The 15406-nt window shown below is 27.1% G+C and overlaps 1 protein-coding gene across 5 annotated transcripts in view; it reads right to left on the reverse strand.

The window, feature by feature from the left end:
- Positions 1 to 15406, reverse strand: part of LOC136085711 (uncharacterized) — a 123538-nt gene that overhangs the window by 69831 nt on the left and 38301 nt on the right. For all 5 annotated transcript variants that reach the window (XM_065807032.1, XM_065807031.1, XM_065807030.1 and 2 more), the window contains 2 exons: positions 1698 to 1910; positions 1418 to 1606 (listed from right to left, as the gene is read on the reverse strand). In XM_065807032.1, the coding sequence (XP_065663104.1) occupies positions 1418 to 1606; positions 1698 to 1910 (402 nt within the window). The remainder of the gene's footprint in view (positions 1 to 1417; positions 1607 to 1697; positions 1911 to 15406) is intronic.

Genomic DNA, 15406 nt, shown 5'->3' on the forward strand with positions numbered 1-15406 from the left:
CTTTCATTTTGTTGCCAAGTGTTGTTTCTGGATTTGTATATAAATGTTATGGGTATTCATTAGTACTGTTCAGTTCTTTTTCCGTTCTCAATATTACATTTAAACTTGGCAAGTCATATTCCATATATTGCACATTGAAAGGGATCATCTGGTCTTCTCACTGTATTTTTTGTGTCTCTTAATTTTCTTAGCTTCATATTTTCAAATTGCTCTGCTTGTGCCGTATCTGGTGAAATATAAATACCTTTGTACTGTGGGTTTGTTTTATCCCCAAGTTCCTTTTCCTTGGCTAGTGTTGGGTTTCTCTCTGATTCATCACTTAATGTAACTTATAATGTCCCTGTTGTGCTTTTGAAGGTATTGTAATTATGCCTGCTGTTGTGCCTCTTTGAAATCGTTGAAGTCTATTAACAAGCATTGAGATGGTGGTTGCTCCTATATAGTTAATTATTTGACTAACTGTTTCTCAGTTTCTACTAGTTCTCATCAGTAACTATTGCTGTGATAATCAATCTGACTATGTCTTTCATTCTTTTATCTCTGTCTTTTTGTTCATTTATTACTGTGTTTACTTGGTGTAGCTTCTCGTTCTTTACTTTTGATGACCATTTGAATTTTATTGAATTTTATTCAGAGTAGGTGCCAATAAAGCTTGAAACTTGCATTAAGTGACCTACTAACTATTTTTGCTAAAATTTTTTCTCAGTATTTAGCTTTTTGACAAGATTCTTTTTATAATTGCCCAATAACTATCAATTACACCCTGTTCAGGACAGTTTATATGATTTGCATCTTTTGGGACCATTACGACATCAATTTGGTTATCATACTACAATTTCATGTGAATAATAGTGAATTCTGCATCTATTATCCGTTTAGTAATTATTTTCATGGTGTGCTTCCAAGCCCTTGCTATTGAGTGCTCTACTGATAAAGAAACGACTGCATTTAAACATTTTGGTGAGATCTCTTTGAGATTAGCACTGATTTCTTTTAACTGACCAAATGATCAAACTCACTTTTTTTTTGTCAACATAACTTTTATCTCTCCGCCACCTCTTCATCTTTTGATTGTTTTCTTCTTATATTGTCTCAACATATTTCCTACTGAAGATTTAGCAACTTTTAACAAAAAGTGAGCAGGGTAATGTAGAAAATTTAAAAAAACTTTTTTAGATTATTTAATTGTTTACTAATTTTGGACTGATAAACTAATAATTATAGTAAAACACCAATACAATTGAATATACAAATAAATTTGTATAGAACTTCTCAAGTCACTATTAAGTATATTCAGACAAAATGTACTGACCTCAACCGATATGATAGAAAAAAAGCAAAAAGTCTCTGAATTTAATATTAAAAAATAATAAAAAATTTAGTAAAAAATTTAAATAAATTATTTGAAAAAATTTACCTCTTCTACTTTTACATATATATCCCGATCTACTTTTACAATTTTTTATTTCCCAATATGCTTTATTTATTCTGACACAACTCTCTAATCTTTTATCATATAATAACCCATTGAACTTAGAATATATATACTGCGTGTATGTATTATCAGACCACAAAAACCATGAGTTATACCAACGATCAGTAAGACCTATAATATTAATAAAGTATCTAAAAATAAAATGATATATTAAAACAAAAAATTAGGGAAATTAGTACAATAAAATAAATGATAAAAGTACCAATCCAGTAATTATCTTTACTCATGTTGTAGTTTTTAAGAGTGTTTAAAATAAATGTGTTTTCTGTTTCATCATCTATGCTTAACAAATTTCCTCCTTTTTCTAAGCAGTTTAAATAAGAATGTTCCCACTTTTTGCCATTTGAATCATTTGCTGTATGAAAATAATAGCAATAACTAGCATATTCGAACCAATCACTGGAACAACTTCTTTCTATTGAACCAAAATTTGAATGAAAAAAAAAAATTTCAAAGCATATTGTAAAAAAAATAAACAAATATCTATTAACAAATCTTTGATTACTTGTGATTGACGTTATCATACTGAAATAACTGTTTGCAAATAATCAGTCAATTTATATATATATATAAATTGACTGATTATATCTGGATAAAAAAAATTTGCTGCAGCCAAAATTTTTTTTTTTTTAATTTATAAAATTTGTCAGATATACTGTTTCAAAAATTCAAGTGTACAACATACATTTGTGCAGTAACAACAAAAATTGACAGTATAAATAGTTTTTTACAATAATAAATGCCCTTTGAGGCTCAACAGTACCTGTCCTAACCGAAATATGTACTAAAGCCCCTGCTAATATTAGGGAGTTTTAGTATGATGTCATTGCCATTGTTTCGTGCAAAGCTGAACTCAAAAAGATATTTTTTTTAATTAAAATTGTGTCACTATGCCATAAAATCATTAACTTGCTACTATAAATAATATTATTCTTATAACTTATCAGTTGTTATTTTATTTATTGTTATTTTATTTATTGTTATTATATTTCTTTCCTTTTTTTATTTATTTAATATTAATATTGAATATATATCTACTATAACTATTATTATAATCTGTATAAAATACAGATTATAATAATATTACTATTATTATAATACAGATTTACTATTATTATAATCTGCATAAATTTTGTTAAATATATATATATATATATATATATATATAGAGATATATATATATATATATATATATATATATATATATATATATATATATATATATCAGGCCTTGTTAAGAAGCGTTACGCAGCTTGCATTTTGCTTGCGAAAAGGCGATTTGCCTACGCGTTCAGCAGTTTTGCGCTATTCAAAAACTTATATCTTTTAAAATATTTAAATTATCTTTTGATTGTCGTTAAGGTGACGTAATGTAACGTTTATTCAGAAGAAATAAAGTCGTTAGTAAATTGCGTTTAACCGCATTTGTAAAGTTTTTTTGTTAAATTAAAGTAAAAATTTTTTGTTAAAGAAACAGTTTGTTTCATAATTATTTTTGGTATTGTTAAAAATTAGTTAAAAAAAATAAAGTGTTTTAAGTTCTATCTTAAGGAATTAAATATATAAATTCCTTTTAAATATAAAAATTATTTTTAGTCATAATAGTTTAAAAAATGCACAATTTATTTTGATGTAAATATTTTATTAATAAGATATTTTGTTTATGGTTAATTCAATAACATAAAGTTTTAAAGACGTTCGATTAATTTATGAAAATAAATTATGATCACGAATATGTTATCGGTAACTGATAAATAACAAAAAAAAAACTCTTTATTGTTTAAAAACGTTATTAAAAAGAGTTCACAAATAAAATAAGGCAAAATTTATTAACAGTTAATAAAATAACCAAAAACCAACTGTAAAATCATAAGAAAATAAACCAACATTAATTTACATTTCATAAAAAAAAATTTTTTTCAAAATAAAATTTAGTTAATAATTGAAAAAATTAATAAAAATGATTTTTTAAATAAGAACTTAGATTTTATTTGTAACTTTTGTTACAGTGAGAAAAAAACAAACTGTTTGTATGATTTTTAACGCGTTAATAAAATAACTTTAATTAGAATGCGGTACTTGAAAAGACGCTAGTGACGCAATATATATACTAACGATGCAAAATATATTTGCTGAGTTTAGTTACTTAGAAAATCGTTACGCGTTTTCGCTACGCAGCGAAATCTCGTAACAATGCCTGATATATATATATATATATATATATATATATATATATATATATATATATATATATATATATATATATATGTATATATATATGTATATATATATATATATATATATATATGTATATAAGTGAGGTTAGTATTGCGGTGTAAAATACAAAAACTCTTGTAGGTATGACAGTGCTCAATATTAACAAATAATAGAGCAATTTATACTTTATGTAATTAAATGAATAAAAACAACTAAATAGCGGGACTTGAAGTTTCATGCCCGAAGGCAATCCTCAACCATGAATACTACGTGAATACGTGGTATTCACAGCTGATGATTGCCTTCCGGCATGAAACTTTAAGTCCCGCAATTTAGTTGTTTTTATTCATTTAATTACATAAAATATATATATATATATATATATATATATATATATATATATATACATACATACATACATATATATATATATATATATATATATATATATATATATATATATATATATATATGTATTTATATAAATATATATATATATATATATATATATACATATATATATATATATATATATATATATATATATATATATATATATATATATATGTATATATATATTTATATTATACATATACAGTCTTGGCCATAAGTTTGGAACCGATTAGGTTTTTTGATATAATTACACTTTTTATACCCAAAATATCAACAAAAACTTTTGAAATCATTTTTATTTTAAATATTATATACAAGTAAATATTCTGTCATGTAAAAAATGGTATCAGTATTTTGAATAATGTCCTTTGGCACCCAGTACTGCTGCTATTCTCGCTGGCATTGAATCGGACAATTTCGCGCAGTATTCTGGGGTTATGGCAGTTGTCCATACACGCTTGATGGCATCAATCAGAGACTTCTCTGACGTTGGATTTGTGGCAGCAACCTTCTGCTTAATCATTGTCCACATGTTTTCTATTGGGTTTAGGTCAGGACTTGAGCCAGGCCATGGACCCAAGACTTCGATATGTTTCTGTCTTAGCCAGTTGGTTACAACTGCTGCTCTGTGGCAGGGTGCACCATCATGCTGAAATACCTTACATTTCAGAATGTTCATGTGAGTGTTCAACTTTTCCTTTAATATCCCAAGGTAAACTTGAGCATTGATGGTTGTATTCTTTGGCATGAACCATATGCCACCTGGACCTGATGCCGAGAAACTTGCCCACACCATAACGGTAGGCGCCTGCTTCACAGTGGGAACAACATACCTGATGTTGTATCTTTGTTTTGCAGGTCTCCTGACATGTCTGATATATGAGGCAAACTGAGAAAAAGTTGACTCATCTGAAAACATAGTTTTTTTCCAGTCTTGTGCAGTGCAGTCTTTGTACTTGCGACAGAATGTCAAGCGGTCACGGATATTCTTTTTACTTAACATGGCTTTCTTTGCTGGACGACATGATGGCAGCTTGAATTCCTTCAAAAGGCGTCTTCTGATTGTTCTTGTACTGGCAGGAAGTGATGAATTTACTGCTATCTGGAGAGATGACCATGTTGGATTTGCAGCAGCAAGCCGATGTATCACCCAATCCGTTGTGGCAGAAGTTATGCGAGGTCGTCCAGACCTCTTTCTGGATTCCAGAGTGCCCAACTGCTTTGCTCTTGCAATGCCTTTGGTGACAGCAGACTTAGATATGTGCAGTATACCAGCTATTTTACTGTGAGAATAATTCTGCTGGTGTAGGATCATCATCTGTGCCCTTTTCTCCTTCGACAATTCAATACTTCTAGTCATTTTACGCACTGTACATGTTAATGTAGAATACTTACTGCTAATAATATAAATAATTATAAATTAATAGATCTATTTTTATGAATAGTATATATTATTGAATGATAATTTGCAAACATTTATACAAATAAAGCGATTTATTTGCATATTTTTACTTCTTATATAACAATAAAAGGATAAATTAATTAATTTTATACTTATAAGAAGTTAAGCCTTACCTATCGCACTGATATGCAGTTAATATATATGTAAATCAGCTAATTAATTGATTAAAATATAATGTATAGTTTGTTAATATAAGTAAGTATATTTCAACATTAGTTCAACCGAATATTAGTTCAGGTAAACATTAGTTCAAGGGAACGATAGTTTAGGCATTGAACAGTGTATAATGCAGCTTAATGAGGGTCATATTGTTCACGATGCTCTGCTGCGGTGTAAAGTTACACGATTCACGTTTTGCAACAATTAAGAAGTCGTGAAGGCATTTAACTATGCAACTGATGCTGCATAAACACGATGCTGCAGCAGTTAAATGCCGTAAACGTCATAGAAACGTTCCTATGAGAAAAAAATTCATCGGTTCCAAACTTATGGCCAAGACTGTATATATATAAATAAATATATATATATATAAATATATATATATATATATATACATATATATATACATAAATTGTTATAAATATATATATATATATATATATATATATATATATATATATATATATATATATATATATATATATATATATATATTAGAAATAAGACTTTTTTGTAACTCCAGTTTTCAATATAAAAACTAGATGAACTTTTGTTTGAAAGTAACTGAAAAGTCATTGGTTTTACTTTTTTCTTGAAAAAGGTCTTAATTTTTGAAAAAGATTATATACTTGCTTCCAAATATCAGTGAATTATTTTTTTTTAAAAGTATACCTTTAAAATTTTAATGGGTCCCTAATATTACGTAAAAAAAATTTTTCAAAAATATGTCATGTTGGGTCTCAAAAGAAGCAAAATTTTATAAAATTATCAAAAATAACAAATATTTTATAAAAAAATTATTATTTAAGATTTTTTTGAAATTATAATGGAAAAAAATAAACTTTTTTCATTTTTAGTTTAAAAGGTCATTTTTTCTGCAATAAACTATGAAATAACAAATTTTTTTTTTAAATAATTGTTATTTTTGAAATTGTTATAAAATTTTGCTTCTTTTGAGACCCAACATGACATACTTTTGAAATGTATACTTTTTTACATAATATTAGGGACCCATTAAAATTTTAAAGGTCTTGAGGAACCTCAAGATAATTTCCTAGAGCATTGATATTTTTCCAGAGTATTTCTGAAATGAATAGACAACTTTTGCACACCCAGGCTAAACAAATTGTAAAAAAAACTAAAATTCACTCCACCCTAATGTATATATATATATATATAAATATATATATATATATATATATATATATATATAAATATATATATATATATTAATATATACATATATACATATATATATATGCATATATATGTATATATATATATATATATATATATATATATATAAATTATAAATTATGGTAGTGTATTCTACAAATTGAGTGCTCAATGTTCTAAAAGAACAGAGCAATAATAAATTAGTAAAAAAAGTATCTAATTTTTGATTACTTCAAAACTTTGTTTCGCCACAAAACTGTGATTCTAATTTTGCAACAGACTTGATATATGGTTTTTAAGATAGATCGGAAGTAAGAGTTATTTCTAGAAGATAAAGTGTAGATGTCTCATCAAGTACATTACCGTTAACAAATATATAAAGATCTGAATTATCGCGACAACAAATGACTGAAAAAGATAGATTTTTATGTGAATTAAAGTTTACTAGCCACAGTGAGCCCCATGCTGTAGCAGAAGTGAGATCCTTTTTGAGCTCAAAAACCCCCTTTAAACAATCAAAGAGTGTTTTCTTATTATCACAATAAAATTAATGGTAGTATCACCAGCGAACATTGCCATTTTAGAGGTGAGAATATCTGGAAGAATGTTAATGTAAATTAAAAAGAGTATAAGGCAAAGGATAGAACCTTGAGAAACCCCTGATATTACAGTATAAGAAGAAGAGTGCTGTCCATCGAAGATAACTTTTATACTACTATTGAAAAGGAAGAATTCAATAATCATAAAGATGTTTGTCAAATTAAGACGAAAGCCTATGGAGAAGACCAGCATGTTAAATTTCATCAAAAACTTTAGAAATGTCAAAAGCGAAGGTCTTAACCACTTTATCTTTATCTAAGGCATGATAAAACCTATCGGTTAGTACTGTTAGCAAATCAGCTGTAGAATGTAAAAATTGAAATCCATATTGATGATCAGAAAGTAAGATTCAAGATGAGAGATTAAGTGTTTGTTAATTATAGATTCTAAAACCTTGCTTATGATAGTAAGAAGACTATTGGGACAGTAGTGAGATGAATCAAATCGCTCTCCAGAACTTTTGAAAATAGTGATAGCTGATGCCGCTTTCCAGCAGGCTGGAAAACAAGACTTTGATAAGCACTTACTTAATAGTTTTGATAGTATAAACAAAAGCCCTAGAGAACATTTCTGCAAGGCAACAACAGTTTTGTTTTCAAGGCGACAAGCTTTAGAAGAGTCTAAACAGGAAATCAATTTAGATGCAGAAGTGGTTGTGATACGAATATCTAGCAAAGGATCAACCTGTTTGACAACTAAATAAGATAGAACGTAATTAATGGAACCAATGATATTGATGAAAAGTTCTCAGCAAACAATTTAGCTTTGTTTTTAGGTGAGGTGACAGTGACAACCATACAAGAGAGGCAGAATAAGAGATTTGCCCATGTTATGTCACGGGAGCAAAATTTTTGTGATGAATTATGTGATTTCACCATTATAAAACCTTTTTATAATGGTTTCTAGCAGTAATAAACAGACTACTGACTTCTGGAGAATCGTTTTGCAGATAGATGTGGAAGTAATGTTTTAATTAGAAGTTGCAGCAGCACAATATGAAGAAAACCATGCAGAAGAGTGAGGCTTGACCAAGAATTGTCAATTGAGAATAAAAGATTCTATGCCAGCCTGAAGTCACAAAGTTATGAAAGATTTTTACCCAAGGGCTGTCACAAAGAAAATCACAAGAAGAGTCCCAGTCAGCTTCAAGGTAGTTGTAAGAGGTACGATAATAGGGAGATTCAGATGATGACGAAGAATGAGATAATAGTTTTAGAGTGATCAAACCGTGATCAGAAGCACCTAAGGGTGAGTAACTGAGCACTGACAAAGATCAGAAACAAGACATAAGTCAAGTAGAGAAGGTAAATGATTTGGGTTGTCTGGAAAGCGAGTTGGAAAGTTGACTATTAGAGTTATATGATTGAGAATAGCAAAAGTTATGGGCTTAAATGCTTGCAGAGTGACTGACACTAGAGCCAAGCCATTCAGTGTGATGAGCATTAAAGTCACCAACAACAACAATACAGGCTGATGGATAAAGAGAGAGGGCTTTTTTAATCAAAAATAACATCAAAATGAATGCAGTCTTGAGATGAAGAAGAGCAATATAGAGCAAAGATAAAGGTGATAGAGTAAAATGGTGCTAAACGAAAGCACATAGAAGCATAGTCTGTGGATTCAAACCTAGTTTCTGAACAAATGGGTTAAATCTTACGAATGTAAATGCCCAGGTTATGCATGTGACTATTGGAGTCATTACAAATTATAGAAAGATAGCCATCAACACTAAGATCACAAGATAAGACATTTTAACTCAAATTAGTCTCACAAAGAGCACGTAGGTCTGGTGAATTTGCAAAAGATAAGAAAACTCAACAGAAGAAAAGTTACTTCAAAGACCACGAATATTAGTTAATGATAGGTTTAGAGATTTTTTTGATGACGATGGGTTTTGTATTTTATAGTTTTTTGTATTTTATTCATTTTTAAATTTGTTAAAGAACTTGACTCAAAGCATAGATAGTGCTTAGTACACTGTTTAATAACCCAAGCATTCGCCTCATTAATATTAATAATCCCTAAGCCGTAACAAAGGGCTCCAAATGTGACCTTGGCAATGCACACTAGAAGTACAAACAGAGACACCATCTATGCACAACATGGCACTGTTATTTACTTTGTAAATAACAGTGCCATGTTGTGCATAGATGTACTTTGATATTTTTCACTTGTTGATGGAATCAGCTTCCCTGAGAGCTACCACAAAGTTTAGGAAACCTGACTACCAGCTGGCCTGAAAACCATAAAACTGAGTCTTAGAGCTGTGCCCTCATTAGAAGATGATAGAATGAGTTGCCTAGTCATAAAAACAGAGACACAAGCAAAACCCATGCATTGAGTTAAGAAGATTCAGCATTGAACATTCTAAACTGGAAACAATGCATTAAAAATACATCTGCGCTAGCTTAATAGAGAAAGAAAGGGTGTGAGGCTGGTCAATAGATAGAATCTGTTTACCCTCTAAATATAATTTATTGTATATAATTTCAAATATAATATATAATCTCATATATAATTCATAATATATAATGTATAATATATAATTTATAATATATAATCCTAAATATAATATATTATCTTATATATATTATATATAATCTCCATATATATAATCTCCAAATTGTTCATTATACTGGAGATAATTTTATACAAACATTGAAATCAATATTTTTAATAATAAAGTAATTAAATTTTTTTGTTATATTAGTTGCCAAAATATTTTTTGAAATAATATTAAGACGGACTGAAAGGAAGAAGAGGAGTGGATTAATAAGGTTTTAACATTTTTTTAGAATTAGAAGCTGAAGTCTCAAATTGTAGTCAATATTTACTTTTTTCAAAGTCATTTTAGATCAACCATTTCTTCACAAATTTATTACAAAACCTAGCAAATAAAGCACAGAAAACACAAGAAGATGTTAAATACTATATTAAAGGGTGCTGGAACGCAAATAAAATGATATTTAAATAAAAATTATAACAAAAGCTTACCTAAAATTGTTCCTACAGCTAGACTTTTATATAAAAATCTAGCTAATATGTTATAAAAATATTATCATTTACCTTTTTGTAAAATATTTTACTACTGCATAAAAGATAAAAAATTTTGTATACAAATTTTTTCATGCGACTGAAGTACATTAAATTTTATCTTCTATAAACTAGCTAAGCAACTTTAATGGCCAATTTTATATTATATAAGAATGGTTTTTACCAATTGAATATACAGAGTTTTATTAAACTTTATATAATCGTGAAAATAGGTATGATATATTTGGATAAAAAAAATATATGGAATTTACTATGAATATATATTATTACAATAACAGATTTAATAACCCACACTACAAAAATATGGATTGATATCCTTAAAAATAGATAAACAATTAAAAAATACATGAACCCTTAAAAAACTAAGTTTCTAACTAAATAATGGTATTAAATGCTATATTATATCAGTATGAGAAATATCAAAATTATAAACTGCTTAAAGTTAATAACAATTAATAACAAGTATTTTGAATACACACGAGATTAAAAAACCATCTACACCTTTTTAAGATGTAATTGAGAACTTGAAAGTTGTAATCAAGAAAAGTAAGATGTAATTGAGAAGGTAAAAGTTGTGATGAGAAACCTCAGATGTAATTGAGAAAATAAAAGTTGTAAATAAGAAATTATAAAATGTAATTGAGAACAAAATAGTTGTAATTAAGGTAAGTATAAAGAATACAAAGTTCTTTGTATTTTGAATTTTGTAGTCCTAATTTACTAAGTGATTTAAGGCTGGAAATAATAATAAAATATCAATAAAATATAAAAAAGTCATGAAAAAGGCATTTGAAGTTCAGGCAATAACTGGAAAAATCATATTGGGTTTCAATTAAAACTTTCTTTTATTTTTATTTGTTCTTATTACTATTCATTGTAGTTGGCTCCTAGTGCACTTTTTTAATTGAAATTAGTCTGCCTTCAAGGTAATTGGCAATTGTGGTTGTGCTGAAGCTAATATTAAATTGTCTTAATGTCTTAATTTTTATGGCCACCTATGTCAACTCACAGACACTTTTAATTGGGGTTGCCAGATGTCCGGCTTTTACAAAGGAGAATGCAGTTAAATAAATTATTTTACAAATTTGGCACTGTATTCTCCGCTGTAAAAACCGGACATCTGGCAATCCTACTTTCAATCCATGTTAGTGTTTCTTTAATTTAATTATTGATTAATTTTTGTGGTTTAAAACCATCTCTTCCAACAAAATTTAAATTTCTGCTTACCTTTCAGCTTACATTATGAATTCGGAATTAAAAAATAACATATTCTTATTTACATATTATGATTTCTATACTACAAACTTTATTTTTCTAAATAGATATAGCGATTTTCTTATATACATGTTGGGTTTCTCAATAACATTAAAATTTCCTAATTACAAGTTTTGTTTTGTAATTACACATTGCGAATTCTAAATTACATGTTGTACTTCTCAATTTCATCTTTTTTTTCTGAATTACAACTTTCAAGTTCTCAATTATATCTTGAAAAGGTGTAATATTCCTAGGAAACTATCTAACTTCCTATTATTCCAGTTAAGTGTGATCTTTTCTGACTTATCATGTTAAGTTTTTGCCTAATATGGTTAAAGTTATTAATTTTCAAATAATCTGATAATATTAACTGATTACTGAGTAATCCTACTAAGTATTTACTAAGACTTAATCAGTATTAAACCAATATTTAGTAAGTACTTAAAAAGTTTTAAAAAATGATGAAAATAAAAAAACTCTTGTTATACGCCATCTTTTTTAATCACACAGAAGACAAGTCAGCTAAATATAAAGCTGCAATTTTAACTACAGTATTTAAACTAATTAATGTCTATAATACTATAGTGGAAACCTTTCCTAAATTGGTGACAGTTGCATGGTTCACAAATTAAATGATGATTATTTGTTAATGCATTTAAACAGTTTTTAATATTAATTTTGAAGGTTGTAATTCAATATTTAGCATTATATTTATTCAGTTTTAGCATTTTTTAGTCAGGCTTTATAAAAGTAAGCTTTTCGACCTTTATTAGTAAAAGGCTAAAAGGTTTTTCTTTTGTTTAATATATAGAATTAAATTATAATGGTAAATATATTGTTGTTTTCGTTGTTATCTGTTCTTAGCAAATCAACACAACTTTTATAATTATTTATATTTTATAGAATTTTTTCATTTATATTTTCATATACTTATATTTTTAATTTTCAGAACTTTTCCTGAAAAGTTATGATTATTATAGTAATGGAAAAATGAGAATGAAATTCTAAACTTATGTTAAGTTGATAAGTTTTTTAATTGTAAAATAATAAATAAGTTTTGAATAAGTAAAATAATAGGGGTTGTTAATATGTTAAATAACATTACTATATTTGTAAATTTCATTGTAGTTACAGGTATGGACGAATCAAAGATGAAAACAAAAGAAATAATATGGGCGAAATTTTTCCATCCGCACTTTTGAATTTACTAAATAACTGACCATTGTTATTTATTGCATTATTTTAAATATTCAAGTTAAACAAGCCAACACTTCTTTATTTGTTATTTTTATACTTGTTTTATAAATAAGCTTCTTGATTGCTTTGGCTGCAAGTTAAATTACTTATACTACTATGTATTTAAATTAAGAAGGGTTATTATTTTTTACTTATCTTTGGTTAAATAAAAATTAAAAAATAGTTATTTTTATGTTTTTACTTTAACACATATTTCTTGAAAAAATAATCCTACCAATTAAACTATGTAATCTTTAAAACACCAATAATTAAATTAAACACCAAATGAAAGTGTAAAATTCTTTTATTAGCTAAAACCCAGTTTCTTAATGTAATACTAATAATAAATACTAAGTTCTCAATAAAACCAGTTAATCCAACCAAGTGCCAATTAAAAAGCTTATTATTCTTACTAAATTCTGGCTAATACTGGTGAAGGCCGAATAAAACCTGAGTATTCCTACCAAGTTCTATTTAAAACCTGCTTATACTACTAAGTTCCAGTAAGTATTACTAATACGAATTGCTAAGTACTTAATAGGATTAGTCTGGTTTTTTTGTTCTCACGTAGAATATATACAGAGGTCCTTACCTTTTAAAATGCTTTATAAAAGGTAAAAAAATTTAAAAATTTAAAAACTTTGAGTTTGTAATAAAAAAGAATTTTTTAAACTAGATAAATATTTTTTTCAATAGGCTCCACAACTTCTGTACAATAGCATTTTATTGTCTGTGATTATTTATACTTAATACAGAAATGTTAGGTGAATTAAGATTTTATTTACTTATTTATTTCTTCAGCATCTTCACTTTAACAAAGCTGCTAGCAACCACTATTAGCGCTAATAGTTTCAGGATGAGCAAAGATGAAATTTATAAAGCAAGATAATGATTAACAGACAAAAGTAATATTGCAAAGTATATCAATCAGGAAAACAAACTGATGTTTGAATATTGCAAAGTATATCAATCAGGAAAACAAGACGAAGTAAGCAAATTCCAAAGAACTGATGTTTAAGGAAAAACTAGACAAATAAAAGTATTTGGAGCACTTAGGAACAGTCAAAGTAGAAGGAAAAGACCTAATTAAATGATAAGTAACACAAAAATGAATTTTAGTAGATAGCACAAGAAAGGCTATCTATTTAGAGCAGTGAATTTTATAGTGTCAATAGAAGCAAGAAATAGATGAAACATTATCACATAAGATAATGTAAAATTAATAGTGATTTTTACATAAAGAAAGAAAAAAAATTTCAGAAAAATGTTTTTACTTTTTTATTACTTTTTAATTACATTTCTAGGTTTATATTGCTTATTTGTATTCATTCTTTTAGGATCAAATTTTAGTTCAAAATTTTCAATATCACTTTTTTTAAAAGCATCTTCAAATATATACAATTAGTCTGTTACTATTTGAAATCAGGATTTGTTTTAGAACTTGAGGTGGATGATTTGAGTTAATAATAATATGCAATAATTCATCGTTTGGTTTTCTGAAAGGCTTATACCAATTTTTAGAGCTTTTAAATTGAATTAAATATTGTTTAAATTTAAATACTGTTTAAATTGAATTTAATATTGTTGTTAAAAACTCTCTGAAAATTCATATAGGCCTTTCAAAAACCAAGCAATGAATTATTGCATATTATTATTAACTCAAATCATCCACCCCAAGCTCTAAAACAAATCCTGATTTCAAATAGTAACAGACTAATTGTATATATATTTGAAGATGCTTTTAAAAAAAGTAGTTTTGAAAATATTGAACTAAAATTTGATCCTGAAAAAATGAATACAAAAAAGCAATATAAACTTAGAAATGTTATTTGATTTAACCCCCCCATATAGCAAAAATGTTTCCACTTACATAGGAAAGAGGTTTTTAAAATTGGTCGATAAACATTTCCAACCCTCTAATTAATTACAAAAAAATTTTAATCGAAATACAATTAAAGTTAGCTACAGTTGCACAATAAATGTGGAAAGAATTATAAAAGTTCACAATAATGCTTTGTTAAACAAAAAAAAAATCATTTATGAATAAACTACAGAAAATTGTAATTGTAAACAAAAATACAACTGTCCGATGAGTGGAAGTTGTTTATCAAAAACTGTGGTATGTAAATGTGTTGTTTCCTTATAGAATGTACCTGATAAACAATATATTGACATAACAAAGGGTTAATGGAAAAAAACACTTTGCCAATCATAAGCAAGTTTTTGAAAACAAAAAGTATTCAAAAGACATCATACTGTCACAAATTATGGGAATTAAAAGAAAAAAACATTGATGATTTTATACTGACTTGGTCCATCCTTAAAACAGTGCCTACATATAGCAATATTTCTAAAAA

Source organism: Hydra vulgaris, chromosome 10 (assembly GCF_038396675.1).
Source record: "Hydra vulgaris chromosome 10, alternate assembly HydraT2T_AEP".
In the NCBI taxonomy this organism is placed as follows: Eukaryota; Metazoa; Cnidaria; class Hydrozoa; order Anthoathecata; family Hydridae; genus Hydra; species Hydra vulgaris.